The sequence below is a fragment of the Aristolochia californica genome, unplaced genomic scaffold, assembly GCF_029961685.1.
Source record: "Aristolochia californica isolate CCGP_79_NKW_82.1479 unplaced genomic scaffold, dmAriCali1.0.hap1 SCAF_9, whole genome shotgun sequence".
NCBI classification, from domain to species: domain Eukaryota; kingdom Viridiplantae; phylum Streptophyta; class Magnoliopsida; order Piperales; family Aristolochiaceae; genus Aristolochia; species Aristolochia californica.
This window is the reverse complement of record NW_027182290.1, coordinates 36651156-36667809: the sequence shown is the minus strand read 5'-3', so window position 1 is coordinate 36667809 and position 16654 is coordinate 36651156. Positions and strand designations below refer to the sequence as shown.

Below are 16654 nucleotides of genomic sequence, written 5' to 3'. Positions count from 1 at the left end.
TGGACAAGCAATTTACCATGTCATAATAGACGGTAAACAAAATGCCACATCAACCGTACTCTTCCCCTATTTCTTCTTTATTTCTTTCTTCCTCCTCGTTTTGCGGTTTCTGTTATGCCACGAGTAGGAGTTTCTATTATGCTTTTTGCAGTTTCTATTATGCCACGAGCAGGAGTTTCTATTATGCCACGACAAGGAGTGGCATCAAGTTCGCTAGTGGTTCAATTTGTATTTGGATCTCGAACTTGATTAAACTATGGTTTAGTTTAAAAGCTTACAAAGAGGCTTATTAACTTAACGCCTCGGTCATCGCCGCCTCTGTTACAACCCTGACAATAATTCCTCACTGGGGCCACTAGACCCCCCTGGGCCCCGCATCATCTCGACAGGAAACTAGAGACCTAAGTTAAAAAAGAAATAATTTCCCCCCTCACATCGTGCGATTTTGCACGTACAAAGATCACAAACATGTGAAAAAAATAAAAAAAAATTGTTTATTGAACTCTGGTTGTCTCTTCCTCGTAACTCTTTAAGAAATTCAAAGTATTTGAGGTACTCTTTAAACTCAACTCGAGTTTTTTAGAAGAACAAATTAGTAGCATTTTAAAACTGCCATAATATGAATCCATGCTTTTAAGAAAAAACGAAAATGGGCATACGCTTAAATCATCCAAAACCATTTTTCTTAAACTTTTCCGTTGTCTCCTAGATCTGGTTTTCCAGTTCTTGAATCATAGCAATCTGATTGAGTACAAATGGACAAAACTTATATTGTTTTTCAAATGAATGTTTATGTGTTTGATTATTGAATAAAGTTTATGCATAATTATACAAATTTTATGAATAATTGTAAATATAATGAATAGATAACTTTATGCATAATTAATGTACAGACGTTATATCCAATTTTAAATAGATATTATGCCTGATTTTATGTAAAATATATGCATAATTTTATATATAATTTATTTAACTTATATTTTATACAAAATTTTAAATTTAATATAGAATTTAAACTTAGTTAAAATTATTAAACTCGAACTCTGATTACAATTTTAGGCTCGAACTCAAGTTCGATACCTGATTGACATGACTCATTGACGATCCAATATGGCAATACCCAATCTAAAATAGGCATGTTGATGAATAAGTTTAAAGATGAATATTTTGCAATTTAAAAAATATATATTCCAAATTCCCCACTTAAAAATTTTAAACAACAAGAAAATAATTTATAATATTTTTTCTTTCACTTTCTTACTAACACAAGCACATCCATATCTTAAATGACAGAAAAGTCATAGATGATAATTTATAATTACAGAATTGTTATTAAAATTAAGAACTGGCATGTCCATCATGGTAAAGCACAAGTCTCAGTCATAAGTAGATTGTAGCAAATATATCACTGTGAGTGATGTTCACAAGTGCCACAAAACAGATACGAGACCAAAACCAGATTAAACTTGCAATAAGAAACAGAGAAAAAATTTTATAAAAAAAAAAAAAAAAAAAAAACTTACAGCCACTGAAGTGAAAACAAACTAACGCCTGTTCCCTCATATGAGAAACAATAATAATTATCTCGCTAAAAACTATTTGAAGTCCAAAAAACAGAGTTGAGTAAACTTAAGAAGAAAAAAGAAAATTACACACCTATTATATTCAAATCTCGGACACCTGCTCATTTGAAACATTTGGCATCCAACAATGGCTCTCCATCAAATGGCTCTTGGTCTTCAATCATGGCATTAACACGCTCCTTTTGCTCTCCATCGCTGAGGTCAACCTTCCTCCAATCATACAGCTCCATGTCATAACATTCATCTAACACAAACTGGGGGATTTCCGGCCCACGGAAAAGCCACAGACCTTTTACTTTGTATGGTGGTTGTCCTCCAATAATAAGCATCTTTCCAAAAGCATATTTCCGGACCAGGTCCATACGTTGGAGAAACCCAGTGACCTTATTCAGTGTAACAAAAGAAACAGTGTTTTCTTCATTATATTTGTAATCACAGAACCAGAGAGAATATCCCTCAGGGTCGTACATGTCCCAAAAGCCTGCATTTATTGAAAGACATAAATATGAGAACATGAATAGAAAAAGTTCCCATTCCACAAGCACCACAAGCATTAAAAAATAAAGTCAAATGAATTTCACACTAGCTGGAAGGACAAAAATGGTTGGGCGATCCCTAAGCAGTTTGCGTGTATAAAACAATCTCAATGTAATTTACCCCACAAAACCACTACAGGATGCTTATAAAAGCTTACTGTTATGTTGTTTTAGAAATTTTGCACAAAAAAGAAAGCAGGGTCGTAAAAGAATCTCTGTTAACAATGTTGCCAAATGCTTAAGCACATTCACCAAGATATTTTTATACACCTAAGAGATTTGAATCCAAGAGCTCACCTTACAATACACACTCGTGTCTTCAAAACACAACCCAACAATAAGTTGTACAAAATAAATACAAAGAGAAAAAGATTTTAGATTTAAATGCATTGGTATCAATTACGAGACAACTCACTCCCTACTATTAAATAGTAAATCACACAATAATATGTGAAGCCCTTTTTGTCCTTCTCTGACTATTTAGTTTTCAAGGAGATTTTTCCAAAAAAGAAAAATGAAAACTAGGTACTGATTATGCATGCAATCACTAATTGTTGAGTGGAATAAACTATAACGGAAAAATTAATTTAAAAAAAAAAAACAGAAAGTCACCGCACCTTTAATGGCAACTTCTCTGAAATTGGTCTTTGTGTTCGAGTAGAGCCGTTTCCAATCGTCAAGAACCATCTTACTTGGAGGCAGGAGATCAAGGGGATTCTTAGGTTTTGGCTTTGGTGCCTGTTCTTCCTCAGCAACCTCCGGCTCTTTTGGTTTCGGCTTTGCAACTTCCTTTTTCACTTCCTTCTTGGGAGCCTCTTTGATTTTTGGTTCTTTTGTTGGAGCTGGCTTCTTTGACTGAACTGGAGGAACAGTTTCAGACTGCTTGACTTCCCCTAAAACCTTTTTAAAATTCGGTTGGTTTACCATAGTCCAGAAATATCTTTCAACATGCGGAAATTCTGAAGTGAAGCTCTTTGTCAGAACTTTGGTAAAGCCAAAGTAAAGGTTACATGTCAGGATGATATCAGCAAGAGTAACATCATGTCCAACTAGATATGTGTGCAAGGCAAGGTGAGTGTTTAGTGCATCAAAGGATCTTTTTAGAGCAGAAATGCAAGCTTCCTCGGCCTTTGTCAAACAAACAAGAAAACCAAAATATAATATAGGGTCAGAGAAGTCCAGGGAACCAAATTCAGTAAAGAAGTTTGAGTTAGCAACTAACAGGTGGAAGGTAGACATGAAATCCTATCCGTGGGTAATACCAGCCTGAGATATTTTGATCCACTTCAAGTGAGGCAAAATCAATCCATTGCTCAGTTTGAGCCTGGCATATAAAAACGAGGGGTGAGAAAAAAACACCAGACAAAATAATTTTAAATGGTCCATGGAGAGTCAATTCCCATTGCTTACATATTCATATAAGGAAGAACCATAGAGGCTTCCATCTCCCTTCAAGCGAGCAACTGCAACAGAGAATACAGAATAAGATCAACAAAAGAGATGCTGCAACTGAACTGGCAAAAGTTTTGAAGAAATTAAAAACTTGAAATCTGTAGCAAATCTCTGTCCAAAACAGTTAAAAAATTTCTAGATAATAGATCTCATTAGACACAATGGACACAGTTTTCATCCATTGAGGTCAATATTACTACTTTGCGTACTACAGTTCATCATACAAGACTAATAAAGTCAAGTGTTTTTTTTAAATGAGAGTAATTTTACAAAAGAGAGGAGGAAACATGGCCTTCCCCACAGGAGGAAGGCTGCAAGAAACAAGAGAAAATACAGATTGGAAAACATATAAGAGCTAAAGCTAAAGATGAGTATTTTGATGATGCATGTAAAAACAATAGCTTTTTAAGGTAACTGAACTGTTTCCTCTTATGACGCAAAGAAATAAAGGAAGTCAATTGACTAGAATGAATAAAATTCAGTAGAACATGGAAAAGTAGAAGGTGCATTTTCTTACCATAACGTGCAATTGCATTGCTTTCAAAAAGGGGACCATCAGGTGTTTCCAGTACTGGGACCTTAAGAAAATAAAAAGAAATAAACAAGTTAGGAATATAGCAGACAAGAAAGTGAGCTTACAGCCAAATATGTTCATATCCAGATATTCTTCGTTACAAACCCACACACGATCATGCAAAAGAGAGAGAGACTCACCTTCCCAATTGGATTCATCTTGATGAACTCAGGAGATTTATTTGTGATTCCCATCTCAAACTTATCGGCAAGCTTAACTTGCACGCCAACATATTCTGCAGTAATGAGGGTCTTCAGTGAATTCTTGTTTGTATTAGATGCGTGCAACACCTACAGACCAGAGGATAAGTCAAAATCTTAAGTACCAAAATGCTTCCAGTAGGAAAACAACATAAGATAATCTACTAAGCAAAGTTAAATTTTTAAGAACAAAAAAAAAAAAAAAAAACCATTACTTGTTTACAAAACTGACAACAGGTACATATACATAACTTGCAACAACAAATTTGTGCCTTCAGAGCAAATAAACAAACACCAATTGTTTGGCTAACCAAACATTAGCTTTATAATCCTAAATAACAAAAATGTGCTCGATGAACTTTCAAAAAAAATTAAAAAAAGTAGCTTATTGTCATAAGTTGATATTGTTCACCACTTCAAATAATTCTGCAAATAAATTATACATAAGTTTTCCTCAAAGAGACATTTTTAGCCCAAGAATACTCATGAAAGCACTCATAGAGAGACAACGCATAAAACTTCTACAAAAATCCTCCCAGTTCATGTTCAGACTAACTTCCTGAGAGCACCAGCGGAAGTTGCAGATCGCATAAATCTATAGAGGAAAGAGGTTTAGACACGCAGCTTTAGCCAAAATATTGAAGGATAAGACTGTTGAATTAAACCAAACTGATGTTTCATTTCTGCTACTCTAGTCCTCATACTATCTAAAACATTGGTATTCAATAGAAACAGACAGCATACTGAAACAGAATACACTCTTGGTTCTGTTCGGAGGTTGTGGTTCCTTAACCCAACCCCAATATCAATATCTGTCGAGTACCAAAAAGTATTGACTTTTAAAGGGAATAAAAAAAATTTATCTTTTCTTCCACGAGATCTTTTACCGCAGCTCAGATCTACCAATATCTATAATACCGAGCAAGGGCTCACAGTCTTCGGGACCAATGATCGTTCGCGTGCAGAGGAAATAATGCAAATCGCAACACATCAATATATAAGAAGACTGACGGGCAAGGAATAACCTGTAAAAATGAGGCAAAACTTACCAGAGCCATTTTGCGAATGCTCCTCCCAGTATAGTGCTACAAATAAATCTAATGACCACGAAAAATGAAATACTCAGCTCAATAAGAAAAAAATACAGAAAAAATAAAATACCAAGAGCAACATCAATTTGGAAGTAAAAGAGGGAGAAGAATTGAAAGTACCTGCCCTCAGTCGCTGGTGCACTTTTCTGTGCACTCTTTCGCTCCAACAGAAGAAGGGAGACGCTTAAAAGGGCTGCGACTGTGGGAGAAAGCAAGCAGCAATAAGAAACCCTAACCCAGGATATCAGCATATAGGTCTTATCTTACGCAAGCCGTGCGCACCGCTTAAAGAGCGCTCACATGTAAAGACAAAGCTCTCCGTGGGTAACACCAAACCAACCGGCTCCAACAAAAAACTTAGGCTCGAGATTTTTCAAGTTCGGCTTGTTAGCTAGTAGACCTTCTCGTTAGCGTAATTTTTTTTACAAAAAAAACCTTTATTCTAATTACTCTTATCTATTTTCATTTTAGTTGGTTGATAGTTGCCCTTTTTTTATCTCAAACCTCAAAGACGATCGATCATTCAACCCTTTTTTATCCATCAACATCTAATGATGGAGGTGTTTGTTTTTTTCTTTTGAGTTTAAGTTAGATATTATACATTAGTGCACTCCATTGCAAAATCTTTGACTCCTTTGTGATAGTTTGTAGTTTAATGGTATTAAGTTCATCATAATATTATCTTTAATTTTTTATAAATTTTTTATTTTGATAGTTTTAAATGTAGGTTGGAACTTCAACCCGGCTCAATCTCAAGTTCAAACTCGGATTCCAATTTTAGGCTCGAGTTCAATTCAAATTTTAGGCTCGAGGTTGAGCTTGAGCTTGAGTTCGAAGTATTTAAATCAAGTCGAGCTCAAACATATGCAGGTTTGAGTTTGGCTCAACTCGGCTCGATGCCACCCCTAGTTGCAAACCAGTGATATCAATGGTGGTTCTCTAATACGTGTAATGTGTTAGATTCGCAAATATAGCCTTCTTTTAAATGTGATCCGTCTCCTGCCATGCCTCGAATTTTCACTCATGTCTGTCGTCCCCCTCAGAGGTATAGTCCATCATCATATTTGTTCTCTTCCACCTATTTGACCTTTTTGTCTAAGATTCACTCTTTTGTTGAGCCTAAGTCATACAAGGAAGCTGCATCAGATGCAAATTGGCGACAAGCCATTAATGATGTGCTTACCACCCTGCACCAAACTGGTACTTGGAAGTTAGTTCCACTTCTTCCAGGTAAGCATGCTATTGGTTGTAAATAAATTTTCAAAGTAAAAACTTCTTTTGTTGCTCAAATGAAGACAATTCGCACCTTGATTTCTATTGCTGCTGTTAAAAAATGGCATCTTCATCAAATGGATGCTAAAAATGCCTTTTTAAATGGTGATTTGGCTGAGGAGGTATATATGCGGCCACCACCAGGCCTTCCTCATACTTTTGGTCATATTTGTCGTCTTCGACGGGCTTTATATGGTCTCAAGCAAGCTCCTCGAGGTTGGTTTGAGAAGTTCAGCTCCTCTTTGGTTCGTCTTAGATTTATTGCTTCCAATTATGATTCTGCCATGTTCATTCGCAAAATTGTTGTGGGGCATATTGTGGTTCTTCTTTATGTTGATGATATGATTATGACTGGTGATGATAATAATGGGATTGTAAAACTTAAACAACAACTTCATTCTATGTTTGACATGAAGGATCTTAGGTACTTACGGTATTTTTGGGGTATTGAAGTTGCCTATTCTCCTGAAGGTTATATTTTGTCTTAGTCGAAATACACCTCTGATGTGATCAGTCGAGCAGGACTGACAGATGATCGGATTATGGACTATCCTATTGAACTTCATCATCGCCTTAGCCCTACAGATGGTGAATTGTTATCTGATGTTACATGATACAGAGAGGTAGTTGGTTCACTTGTTTACTTGACGGTAACACGTCCTTACATTACCTATGTTGTTGTGGTTAGTCAGTTTTCTTTCGCACCACATACCGCATATTGGACAATCGTTCTCCGTATCTTATGTTACTTACATGACACTTTGCATTGTGGTTTACTTTTGTCTTCAGACTCTGATTTGATTATCACCGGTTATTCTGATGCTGACTGGGTTGGTGATCTGACATATAAAAAATCTACTATTGGGTATTGTATCTTATTTGGTAATTCCTTGGTGGCTTGGAAGAGTAAGAAACAATCAGTTGTCTCTCGCTCTTCTCCTAAAGCAGAATATCGGGCTATGGCAACTGCTGCGGCTGAGTTAATTTGGTTTCGTCGATTGCTTGAAGAACTTGGCTTCACTAAACTGTCAGCCACTACTATGTTTTGTGATAATCAAAGTGTCGTTCGAATTGCCAAGAATCCTATTTTTCGTGAGCGTACGAAATATATTGAGATCGATTGTTACTTTGTGCGACATCACTAGTTACAAGGCTCTCTCACCTTGCCTCATGTTTCCTCCACATCTCAACTTGTTAATGTCTTCACAAAATCGCATAATACTTCTCATTTTCATCATCTCATAGGCAAACTTATGTTACTTGCCCAGTCATAAGTTTGAGGGGGGGGGAGGTTACTGTAAATAAGTTTACGTAGATAGGGCATTTTTGTCTTTTTCTTATTTAAGGGTATACTTGTCATTTTCTCTTTTTTTTTTGTTAGGTGCTTACATGAACAACGACATTGAGCAGGTGGATGCACACACTATCAATGGAAAACCATGGCCACTCCTCCCTTGCTCAGAGAAATGTAAGAGTTCGTAGCTCAATAACAGCTCTGTTCTATATACGTTAGAAAGAGTGTAAGGGATCAATGTGTCAAACTTATTTATATATTTTCCCTTTTCCAAGCTTTCAGATACCTTTCCAGTGGAGGTTGAATAGGATAACACATACCTGTTGAGAATCCTCAACGATGAGCTCTTATTTGCCAGTGTGGGTCACAACATGATAGTTATCGAGATCGATGCAGTTTATACGAAGACCTTCACCACAAAAAAAAACCCTACTTATTGCACCAGGTACTTCATGGATGCTCCTATTCCAGTAGACAACAGAACCGCTACTGCCATCCTCTAATATAAAGGCATCCCGAACATAATTCTTCATGTCTTGCCTCAGGTTCCTACACCCAACGACATAAAATTCGCCATGAGTTACAACAAATGGCTTAAAAGCTTCAACATTGGATTGTTTCTTGCCAATGTCTCTCTCATTGTTGATCGCCATCTTTTCTACACCATCGGTCTTGGACGTAACCCATGTCCTACCTGCTTGAACGAGACCAAACTCACTGCTTCCTTATATAATATCACTTTCGTGATGCCACGGACTACGCTTCTCCAAGCTCACTATTTCAACATCAAGGGAGTGTTTAGAGTAGATTTCCCTGATCAACCTGCTACTGCTTTTAATTACACAACACCTCTCATGGCCAATCCTGGAACATCTCTTGGCACCAGGCTCAACAAGATTGCTTTCAATTCGACCATTCAAATTGTACTACAAGAGACAAATCTTCTTAGGGTCGAATCCCATCCATTCCATCTCCACGGATACAATTTCTTTGTCGTGGCAACAGAAATTGGGAACTTTGATCCTGCAAAAGATCCATCAAAATACATCTTGATTGACCCTCTAGAGAGCAATACAGTTGGATTCCCCGCAGGGAGCTGGACTGCAATTAGGTTTAGGGCTGACAATCCAGGTAAACTCTGAATAGGACATTATCCTCATCCTATCTATTGCTACATACAAACATTAGGTTACTTACCTTTTGCTTTTGTACTATATGAAATGAACTGCCAACTGAAGCTAGTTGTATCTTCATGTCCAAGTGTTTGGTTTATGCACAGTCAACTTGTGTGAATGATATGTCGCCGTAACAGAAGCCTATAGACCACGCTTCCATTACCGGAACTAAAGCATAAGCGAACTAGAAATAGCATTTCTCTATTACCATTTTTATATATAAATACTCTTATCATCTTAGTTAAAATCGTGGTGATTTAGAAGTTTAATTAAATTTTTTCATCTAATCAGAGCATCGGGAACCCCTCTTCCCAATAATAATCTTTTCACTATTCTATTTGTCTTTCGTAAGCACTCAGATTCTATCTATCTGCTCCTTTATGTTGATGACATTATTATTACTGGAAACAACTCCACTCCTATCACCGCCTTCACTCGTAAGCTCAATTATGAGTTTGCCACTAAAGGTTTAGATTCTCTAAATTATGTTCTTGGTGTTGAAGCTTCGCCAACTACCGATGGACTATTTATCTATCAGCTCAAATATGCACAGGATATTCTTATTCGAGCTCAGCTACTTTATAGCAAATCAATTCCTATGCCTATGGTTATTTCCTAGCATTTGTCGGCTGATGGTTCACTATTTTCTGATCCCACATTTTTTAGGTCTGTCTTGGCGCCCATGTAGTCAACTATGTTAGCAAATTCTTGCATGCTCCCATTGAAGATCTTTTTTTTTTGCTATTAAGCATATTCTTCGCTATGTCAAAGACACCATTCCCTTTGCCCTTACCTTTCGGCCATCTACTACTCCTGGTGTTCTAGGTGTTTACTCTGATGCTAACTGGGCTGGTTGTCCTAACATTCGTCGCTCCACCTCTGGTTACTCCATTTACCTTGGAGACAATTTGATTTATTGGAGTGGTAAAAAAACCAATGGTATCACATTCTAGCTATGAATCTAAATATCGTGCACTTACGCACACTGCAGTTGAACTTATTTGGCTTACGCATCTCCTTTGCAATCTACATGTTCCTATTCCACAACCACCTCTTCTCTTATATGACAACAAAAGTGTAATCTTCCGGATCTTCAAACCCATTTCTCACATGCGAGCGAAGCATGGTTAATTAGATTATCACTTCGTTCGGGAACTTGTTGTTACTGACAAACTTCACACGTAGTATGTGTCATCTCACTTGTAGGTTGCCGATATTTTCACAAAAAGTATTCCACGTCCTCTCTTTGGATTTTTACTCCAAACTTCATGTCTATTCCAATCCGACGCTCAGCTTGCGGGGGTGTGAATGATATGCCGTCATAATAGAAGCATGCAGACCAAACTTCCATTATCGGAACTGAAGGATCACCGAGCCAAAAATAGCCTTTTTCTTTTACCATTTTTGTATATAAATATTCTCGTAATCTTAGTTATAATCGTGGTGATTTAGAAGTTTAATTAAATCATCTCAACTTGGAGTTCCATACTTCGTAGGGATTGAAGATGGCTTTTGTAGTAGAAGATGGAAAGGGACTAGAGTAGTCGTCTTACCTCAAGCAGAAACCCTCTGTTTAACGACACTCAAACCTGACCATCTAAGTCTCAACTTTATCAAAACTTGGCCATTGATTGGGACCAAGTAGTTGCTTTAATTTGTTTCTTTCTCCTAGTACCAAAAACTGAACTTACATCTCGAGTTGGTGATGATTTGTTCAACCTTTATAGGCATACCTGAAGGACTGGCCCCATTGCCCAACAGGAGTTCGCTTTTCAGTAATGCTTGAGCCCTCTCTCAAATGATTGAGTGGAAACTCTCTTTTATATGAGAGTTGCATTGAGGAGATATAAAAATTGCTTCTTTTTGCTCTGAAATTCTACTCCCATGAGTGCAATGCATTTGTTACTTTGCTTTGAAAACTGAAGTTGTGAGAAGTTAAGGTAGATGAAATGACTCACACTTCATGATTGAGAGTAAAATAGTTTTCTTCAGAAGCTTAGGCATCTTTGTGGGCCATGACCCTTTGAGATAGACGGCTTGGATTATCTCTCTTTGCCCATTCACTGTATTAGATTTTCGATACAATGCCTAAGCTTTTCTATATCAATTTCTTGTTCTATGCATTCATGATAATAAAGCCAAAGTCAAAGTTGGAGTTGAGTCCAGCCTTCTTTCCCTCAATAAAATACATGCATTGGAGACTTTATATTTGAAGGCTGTTCCTCACTAATTATGCTACTCCCTGAATGCTCTCCACATTAGCCCGAGGGATACAATATGGGTACTAAGAGATTATTTTAATGGAAAACCTGTTAGTGTAGGCTGCAAGCTGTGAACAGAATTGAAAGCTATTACTTGTTTTTATTACAATATCATAGCCATCCCTGTGAAAAAAAACAGCAGCAGATTGGGTGAAATGTTTTCAAGCAATGAAATCGACCAGTCACTCTTCCTCTCTTTCCCACTCAGACAAGGCACGCACGCTCCCACTCTGAAACTTTTGTGAGATACTCGATTGAATAGCATCTGTAAGGGGATAGATTAAACAAAATTATCCTTCGTTCACACGCCACCTCGATTGCCACGAAGAAATTTACAAGCGGAAGGCACTTTCGATGAGGAAGTTTGATGTTACTGTCAAGTGCTGATGATCGAAGCTGGAAATAATGGAAGCAGTGGAAGGTTGGAGGAGTTTAGCTGAAACGCCTGCAGCAGCACAAGTGGGGTGATGATAAGACCCACAGTCAGTCCCCTCCTTTTTTCTATTTTAATGGCTTCGGATTCCATCCAACCCCACTCATGAAATGATAGAAGAGAAAAGAAACTGAGTTGCGAACATGCTAACCAGTCGGTGCGTGAGTCAAAAGGGTAGAAGTATCAGATAATTCTCGGCTCATATGAGGTTTACAAAATTCAGAATTTCGATATAAAAATGGAGTTCGTAAGAGAAACGGGAGACAATCAGGTGGCACTGGGAAAACTTTAAAAGCAAGACCTCAATCACCGGACAATCATTTCCAATGTCTGAAATGAAGGGAATATATCGTCCCCTCTATTATCCAGATGTCGCAAAGGTGACGAGTCATTTTGCAATTATTGAACTCAAGCTCTAATCTTCTCCTCTGCTCTCTTGTGCAGGTAGAAAGTTGTTTGAGGTTGATTTACCACTGATATTTACCCAAATTAGGTAGGATTTGTGGATTAAGGAGGTCACTTTGACTCTCCTTGTCATATTTTCACAAAATACTAAAAAAAAAAAAAAAAAAAAGTTTAATGGGAGTGATTTGCTGGTTGACCTGGTCCACCCAGCTATCCACAGATATGAGTGAGAATAAGACTACAAAAAAGGTTTTGAGGCATAGCGATGATGACGAGCAACTGGAACCTTAATTTAATTCCTTTACTTCGTGGCCGTTTCATTGTCTCCTCAATTTCAACTCTGCACATCAAGCCTTTTCACTCCCCCGTTTTCTAACTCCCCTTTCTCGGTCTCAGCTGAAAAGTCCTGCATACAAGACTCGAACTTGTCCGCGACGCTCTCAGGCACCGACATTAGCACGGTGATCGCCTCCGGATTTCCAATCACCGGCAAGAACAAGCAGTAGATCTCGCTGGCGAGGGGACCCATATGCAAGGGCTTCCCCTCCCCGAAATTGACATCCTCCAGGCCCAGCTTCGCCCACTGGGAGATGACCAGAGTCGCCGACAGGTCTGGCCTCGCCCGCCGCTCCTCCAGCAGGTCGATCATCGACCGGACGTACTCGTCGTCCAGGGCCCGCTTCGCGTCCTGCACTCGCTCCACCCCGTGGCGCACGTTAGACCCCACCAGATCCTTCGCCGTTGTCTCCGCGCAGCCGAGGACGAAGCCGTTGCCGTAGTAGCCCTCGGGGAGTTCCGGTCGGAGCCTGCCCCGAATGTTGACCGAGAAGAGAAGTTTGACCCGCAACGAGGGTGGTGGGCCCAGTGAGCGGACCCACGCGCGCCAGACGTGCGAAGCAAGGGCTTCGAAGGATGTACACTTGACAGACGGCACGCATTGCTTCTTGATCTGCAGGATCTGCGATGGAGTGAACATGAAACAAGTGGAGACCACTAGTTGATTCGTGGGGTCCACTAATGGGCCCGTAATACGGCCGTTTGAAAGGGCGGAGATGGTAAATTCCGGATGCTGTTCGGTTATTTTCGGAGATTTTCGAGGTCTTAACAGTTCTCTGGAATGAAAGGGACCCACGGGCAGTGCAGTGTTACTGGGTTTTGACGTCATGTGAGCCCATGCATGGAGAAATTGGGCGGTACCGAGGCCGTCCGCCAGGCAGTGGTTGATCGCCGTACAAAGGATCATGGCTCCGCATCGGAGGTGGGTCACCTGAAACAGTCAAATACCAAAGCAGGGCATCATCGCGTGCGACCAAAAAACAAAAAAAGAGTAATTTCCGCAGAAGCTACAGGTGTTTCATGACTTTTCAGCTTTATAATCTGAAGGAAAAAACAGTGGCGTCCGCCGGCGGATAGTTTCAGCGGCTTTAATTTCAGAGACGTCACTGGTCCATGGACGGTCTCTGATTTCGAAGCGAAGAAAGAAAAATAAAGTAATTTTTAACCAGGAGTGATAAAGACTGCGAGAAGCGACCGATGTCGAGATCGCAGTGGCAGGAGATATTACTAGACCGTTATCTGTTATTGGGAATGACTAGGAAATATGGCCTTCAAGTCTTTTTCTTGACAACAACAGGGGATGCAGACTGAATCGTATAACGAGAACCAGTCCAATAAACAGACAGAAGTCCGATTATCGAAGGTGAGCATACGGAAACCGGGTAAAACAGAGACAAAATCTTCATTTGGAGTGGAGAAGAAATTGGAAAAGAATCAATGCAATTATATATGCAAGAAAATGTTTCAGATTTCCCGAATTTAGGGAGTCAGACGAAGAAGACATCAATGGAACGATGACCTTAGAAGAAAGAAGATCGCAATAGACAGAAACCCAACTAGAAGAAATGAATAAACTGACCTGAACAACAAGAGGCGGGATTTCCAGGAAGCTCTGACCTTCTTCCCTGTATAGTAATTTTCTCCACGATCGGTTGGGTTTACTAGAAAGTTTCAGAAACTCTTCGGCGCTTAAATTGATGAAGGCTTCGGCAAAAAGAGCTCCTTGGCCGTCACAGTCTATCTGCAGCTTCTCCTCGTCTTCTTCGCTGGGTCGCAACCTCCCCGCCAATGGATAGTAGTCGACGAGAACTCTCGAGAGAGAAGATTTCAAGGTGTCGACGGGGACGGTCCTCTTGTAAAGATACAGATACTTGATCGAGAATCTGAGGAATTTCTGGTCATCGAGGTTAGAGAGATAGAGAGAGTGTTTCGGGGTGGATAGTTTTGGACAGACGAGCGTGGGCTGAAATGGGTAGAGGCAATCTGGGATATCCGAGGATGGAAACATGGCTCGAGTTGGCTCAAAAGAGAAAACCAGGGAACAGAGGTGAAAAAGACTGCGAAGCGCAGGGATGGGAAGCGCGACAGGGGGTGTTTAGTAGTTATGGCGAAAGCCTGGTAAGATCTATACTAGGATTTGGTGTGGCACGGATTTTAGATTCTTGGTTTTTCCTTTTTGCCTGCTCGCCTCGACAAAGGGGAAAATTAAAAACGGAAAGACAGACGAAGAAATGAAGAACAACAGTAAATGAGCTGAATTACAAGAGCCCAGGAGGCACATCTGTACTGCCACGTCTCCGTTTAACTGGGTTCATGCTCCCTTCCTCGCTTAGCCTTGCCCGTCGGGCTAGTGTGCATGTCGTGTCAACTGTCAGGGGACCAGGGTGTACCTCTTTTTCACCAACTGAAGCTGTGATGTCACTCCATGGAGATCCGGTAGTTCTGGGCCTTCTGGGGAATTATCAATTCTTGAGGCTTACCGCACAGAATCAACGGTTTCGATTGATGATCAACTGCAATTTCTTCGTCTTCAACGTCTTTGCAGACGAAGAAGTGACACTTGGAACCTGCCTTCTCTGGCCTCTGCTAATCTGCGTCCACGAAATAAAGGTAGGGATCCTCTCTCTCTCTCTCTCTCTCTCGGTTCCTTCTCTGGCCTCTGCTAATCTGCGTCCACGAAATAAAGGTAGGGATCCTCTCTCTCTCTCTCTCTCTCTCTCTCTCTCTCTCTCTCTCTCTCTCTCTCTCTCTCTCTCTCTCTGCTTTTCTGCTTTTCAATGTTTTTCTTTCTTTACTTTGGCAACCGGCAACCTTATCTTTGCCCGGACTTTTATCAGCAAATATTTTATTCAAAGACACAGATCGCGGAGAGACGACACTTGGATGCTTTCACCTTCGAGACAATTACCACTCTCTTAAGTTTGAACTGTTAGGAGTCTCTGATGAGGTGAACCAGTTAAGGAACCTTGACCGTCTTCAACAAGGGCAGAACGTCATCTCAAATGTGTCCGCTCCTTTGGCTCCCTTCTTACTCTTTTCTGAATTCAAACTCAACCCTAAGGGAATCAAACTCAAAAGGTTTGCGAACCGGTTTGGTTTGGGGCGACCCCTAATCTTCCCTATCTCTCTTAGAAGGTCACTCCCCATCTTTGTTTGCATGCCAGTAGGTACGGAACAATAAAAAGGTCAGAGAATAACTATGAAGGAGGTTCCACCCTATCTTATCCCTTTTCTTTCTATCAATAATAAGTGAGAGTGAGCATGAACAGATGGTGACATATAATTCCACACATTAGGGAAGAGGTTGAGCCTTCTTTCCCTTCTATTTGCAGGGGTGGAAGGCAAGGAGTCCCCCACCTCTCTATGGTACAACGGAGGTCAAAGAGACTTGTTCCCTCATTATTTGCCCTTTCTTTCTGCCAGTAGGGGAGGGTAGGAGTGGGGACCCTACCTCACCTACAAAAAGAAAAAGAAAAAGAAAAAATGGTGTATGAAAAGTTGCAATCATCAACTAGAGGGGGATCCCCCCCTACAAACAGAGGAGAGGTGGCGTTGAGCCTCCGTACTCAACCCATCATTTTTTTTAACATTAAAAGAGAGCCGATTGCTTGTTGAACAACTTTCGGCGAAGAGCGACTCTCAATCAAAGTCATTTCAAACCTCTTAGGAAGACCAGAGAAATAATTTTCCACTGGACGAACCAAATAAATGAGAGATTCTCTAATTTCCCATCCTCTCACGTCCACGGAATATCCTACAGAAAAAAATACGAGCTAATTTAAAAGGATTTGACCTCGGGAATCAACTTTTAATGAAAAAATATGGAACCCAATTCCTATCAAGCCACCCTTTTTTTTCCCCCTCGGGCATTGTACGCTAATCTTTTGACTAAGGAGATTGAGAAAATTTTTGTTTAGAATAGAAGCATGGATTCGGAGCTTTAACTGAGTTGAGAATCGGGATCTATAAAGTCAACAAAGAGTGCAGGCGAGAGAGGGGGAGGCTCAGGTGTCCAAAATGTTCCTCCCTATTCAACACTCTT

At 39.8% G+C, this 16654-nt stretch overlaps 2 protein-coding genes and 1 pseudogene across 2 annotated transcripts; 1 reads left to right on the top strand and 2 right to left on the bottom strand.

The window, feature by feature from the left end:
• Positions 1–1442: 1442 nt before the first annotated feature.
• Positions 1443–5662, bottom strand: LOC137940090 (elongation factor 1-gamma-like). Its single transcript, XM_068785011.1, has 8 exons — positions 5557–5662; positions 5395–5442; positions 4286–4435; positions 4089–4149; positions 3530–3582; positions 3342–3443; positions 2737–3247; positions 1443–2064 (listed from the first exon to the last, which is right to left on the bottom strand). The coding sequence occupies exons 2-8, from the start codon at positions 5401–5403 to the stop codon at positions 1685–1687; spliced, it is 1266 nt and encodes a 421-aa protein (XP_068641112.1). The 5' UTR covers positions 5404–5442; positions 5557–5662; the 3' UTR covers positions 1443–1684.
• A 1123-nt stretch (positions 5663–6785) lies between these two features.
• LOC137940906 (laccase-11-like) lies at positions 6786–10721 on the top strand (annotated as a pseudogene).
• Positions 10722–12592: 1871 nt separating this feature from the next.
• On the bottom strand, positions 12593–14620 carry LOC137942096 (alcohol acyltransferase 9-like). The gene is made up of 2 exons (XM_068787779.1): positions 14192–14620; positions 12593–13543 (listed from the first exon to the last, which is right to left on the bottom strand). Exons 1-2 carry the CDS (start codon positions 14618–14620, stop codon positions 12611–12613), a joined length of 1362 nt encoding a protein of 453 aa, XP_068643880.1. The 3' UTR covers positions 12593–12610.
• Positions 14621–16654: the final 2034 nt, after the last annotated feature.

Excerpts from the sequence above, each read along its gene's own strand:
- LOC137940090 (XM_068785011.1), bottom strand. Across the intron at positions 4,150-4,285 it reads AGATGAATCCAATTGGGAAG|GTCCCAGTACTGGAAACACC; the intron begins GTGAGTCTCTCT and ends TATTTTCTTAAG. Across the intron at positions 3,248-3,341 it reads TTCATGTCTACCTTCCACCT|GCCGAGGAAGCTTGCATTTC; the intron begins GTTAGTTGCTAA and ends TGTTTGACAAAG.
- LOC137942096 (XM_068787779.1), bottom strand. The coding sequence starts at position 14,620 with ATGTTTCCATCCTCGGATATCCCAGATTGCCTCTACCCATTTCAGCCC. Across the intron at positions 13,544-14,191 it reads TCCCGCCTCTTGTTGTTCAG|GTGACCCACCTCCGATGCGG; the intron begins GTCAGTTTATTC and ends TGACTGTTTCAG.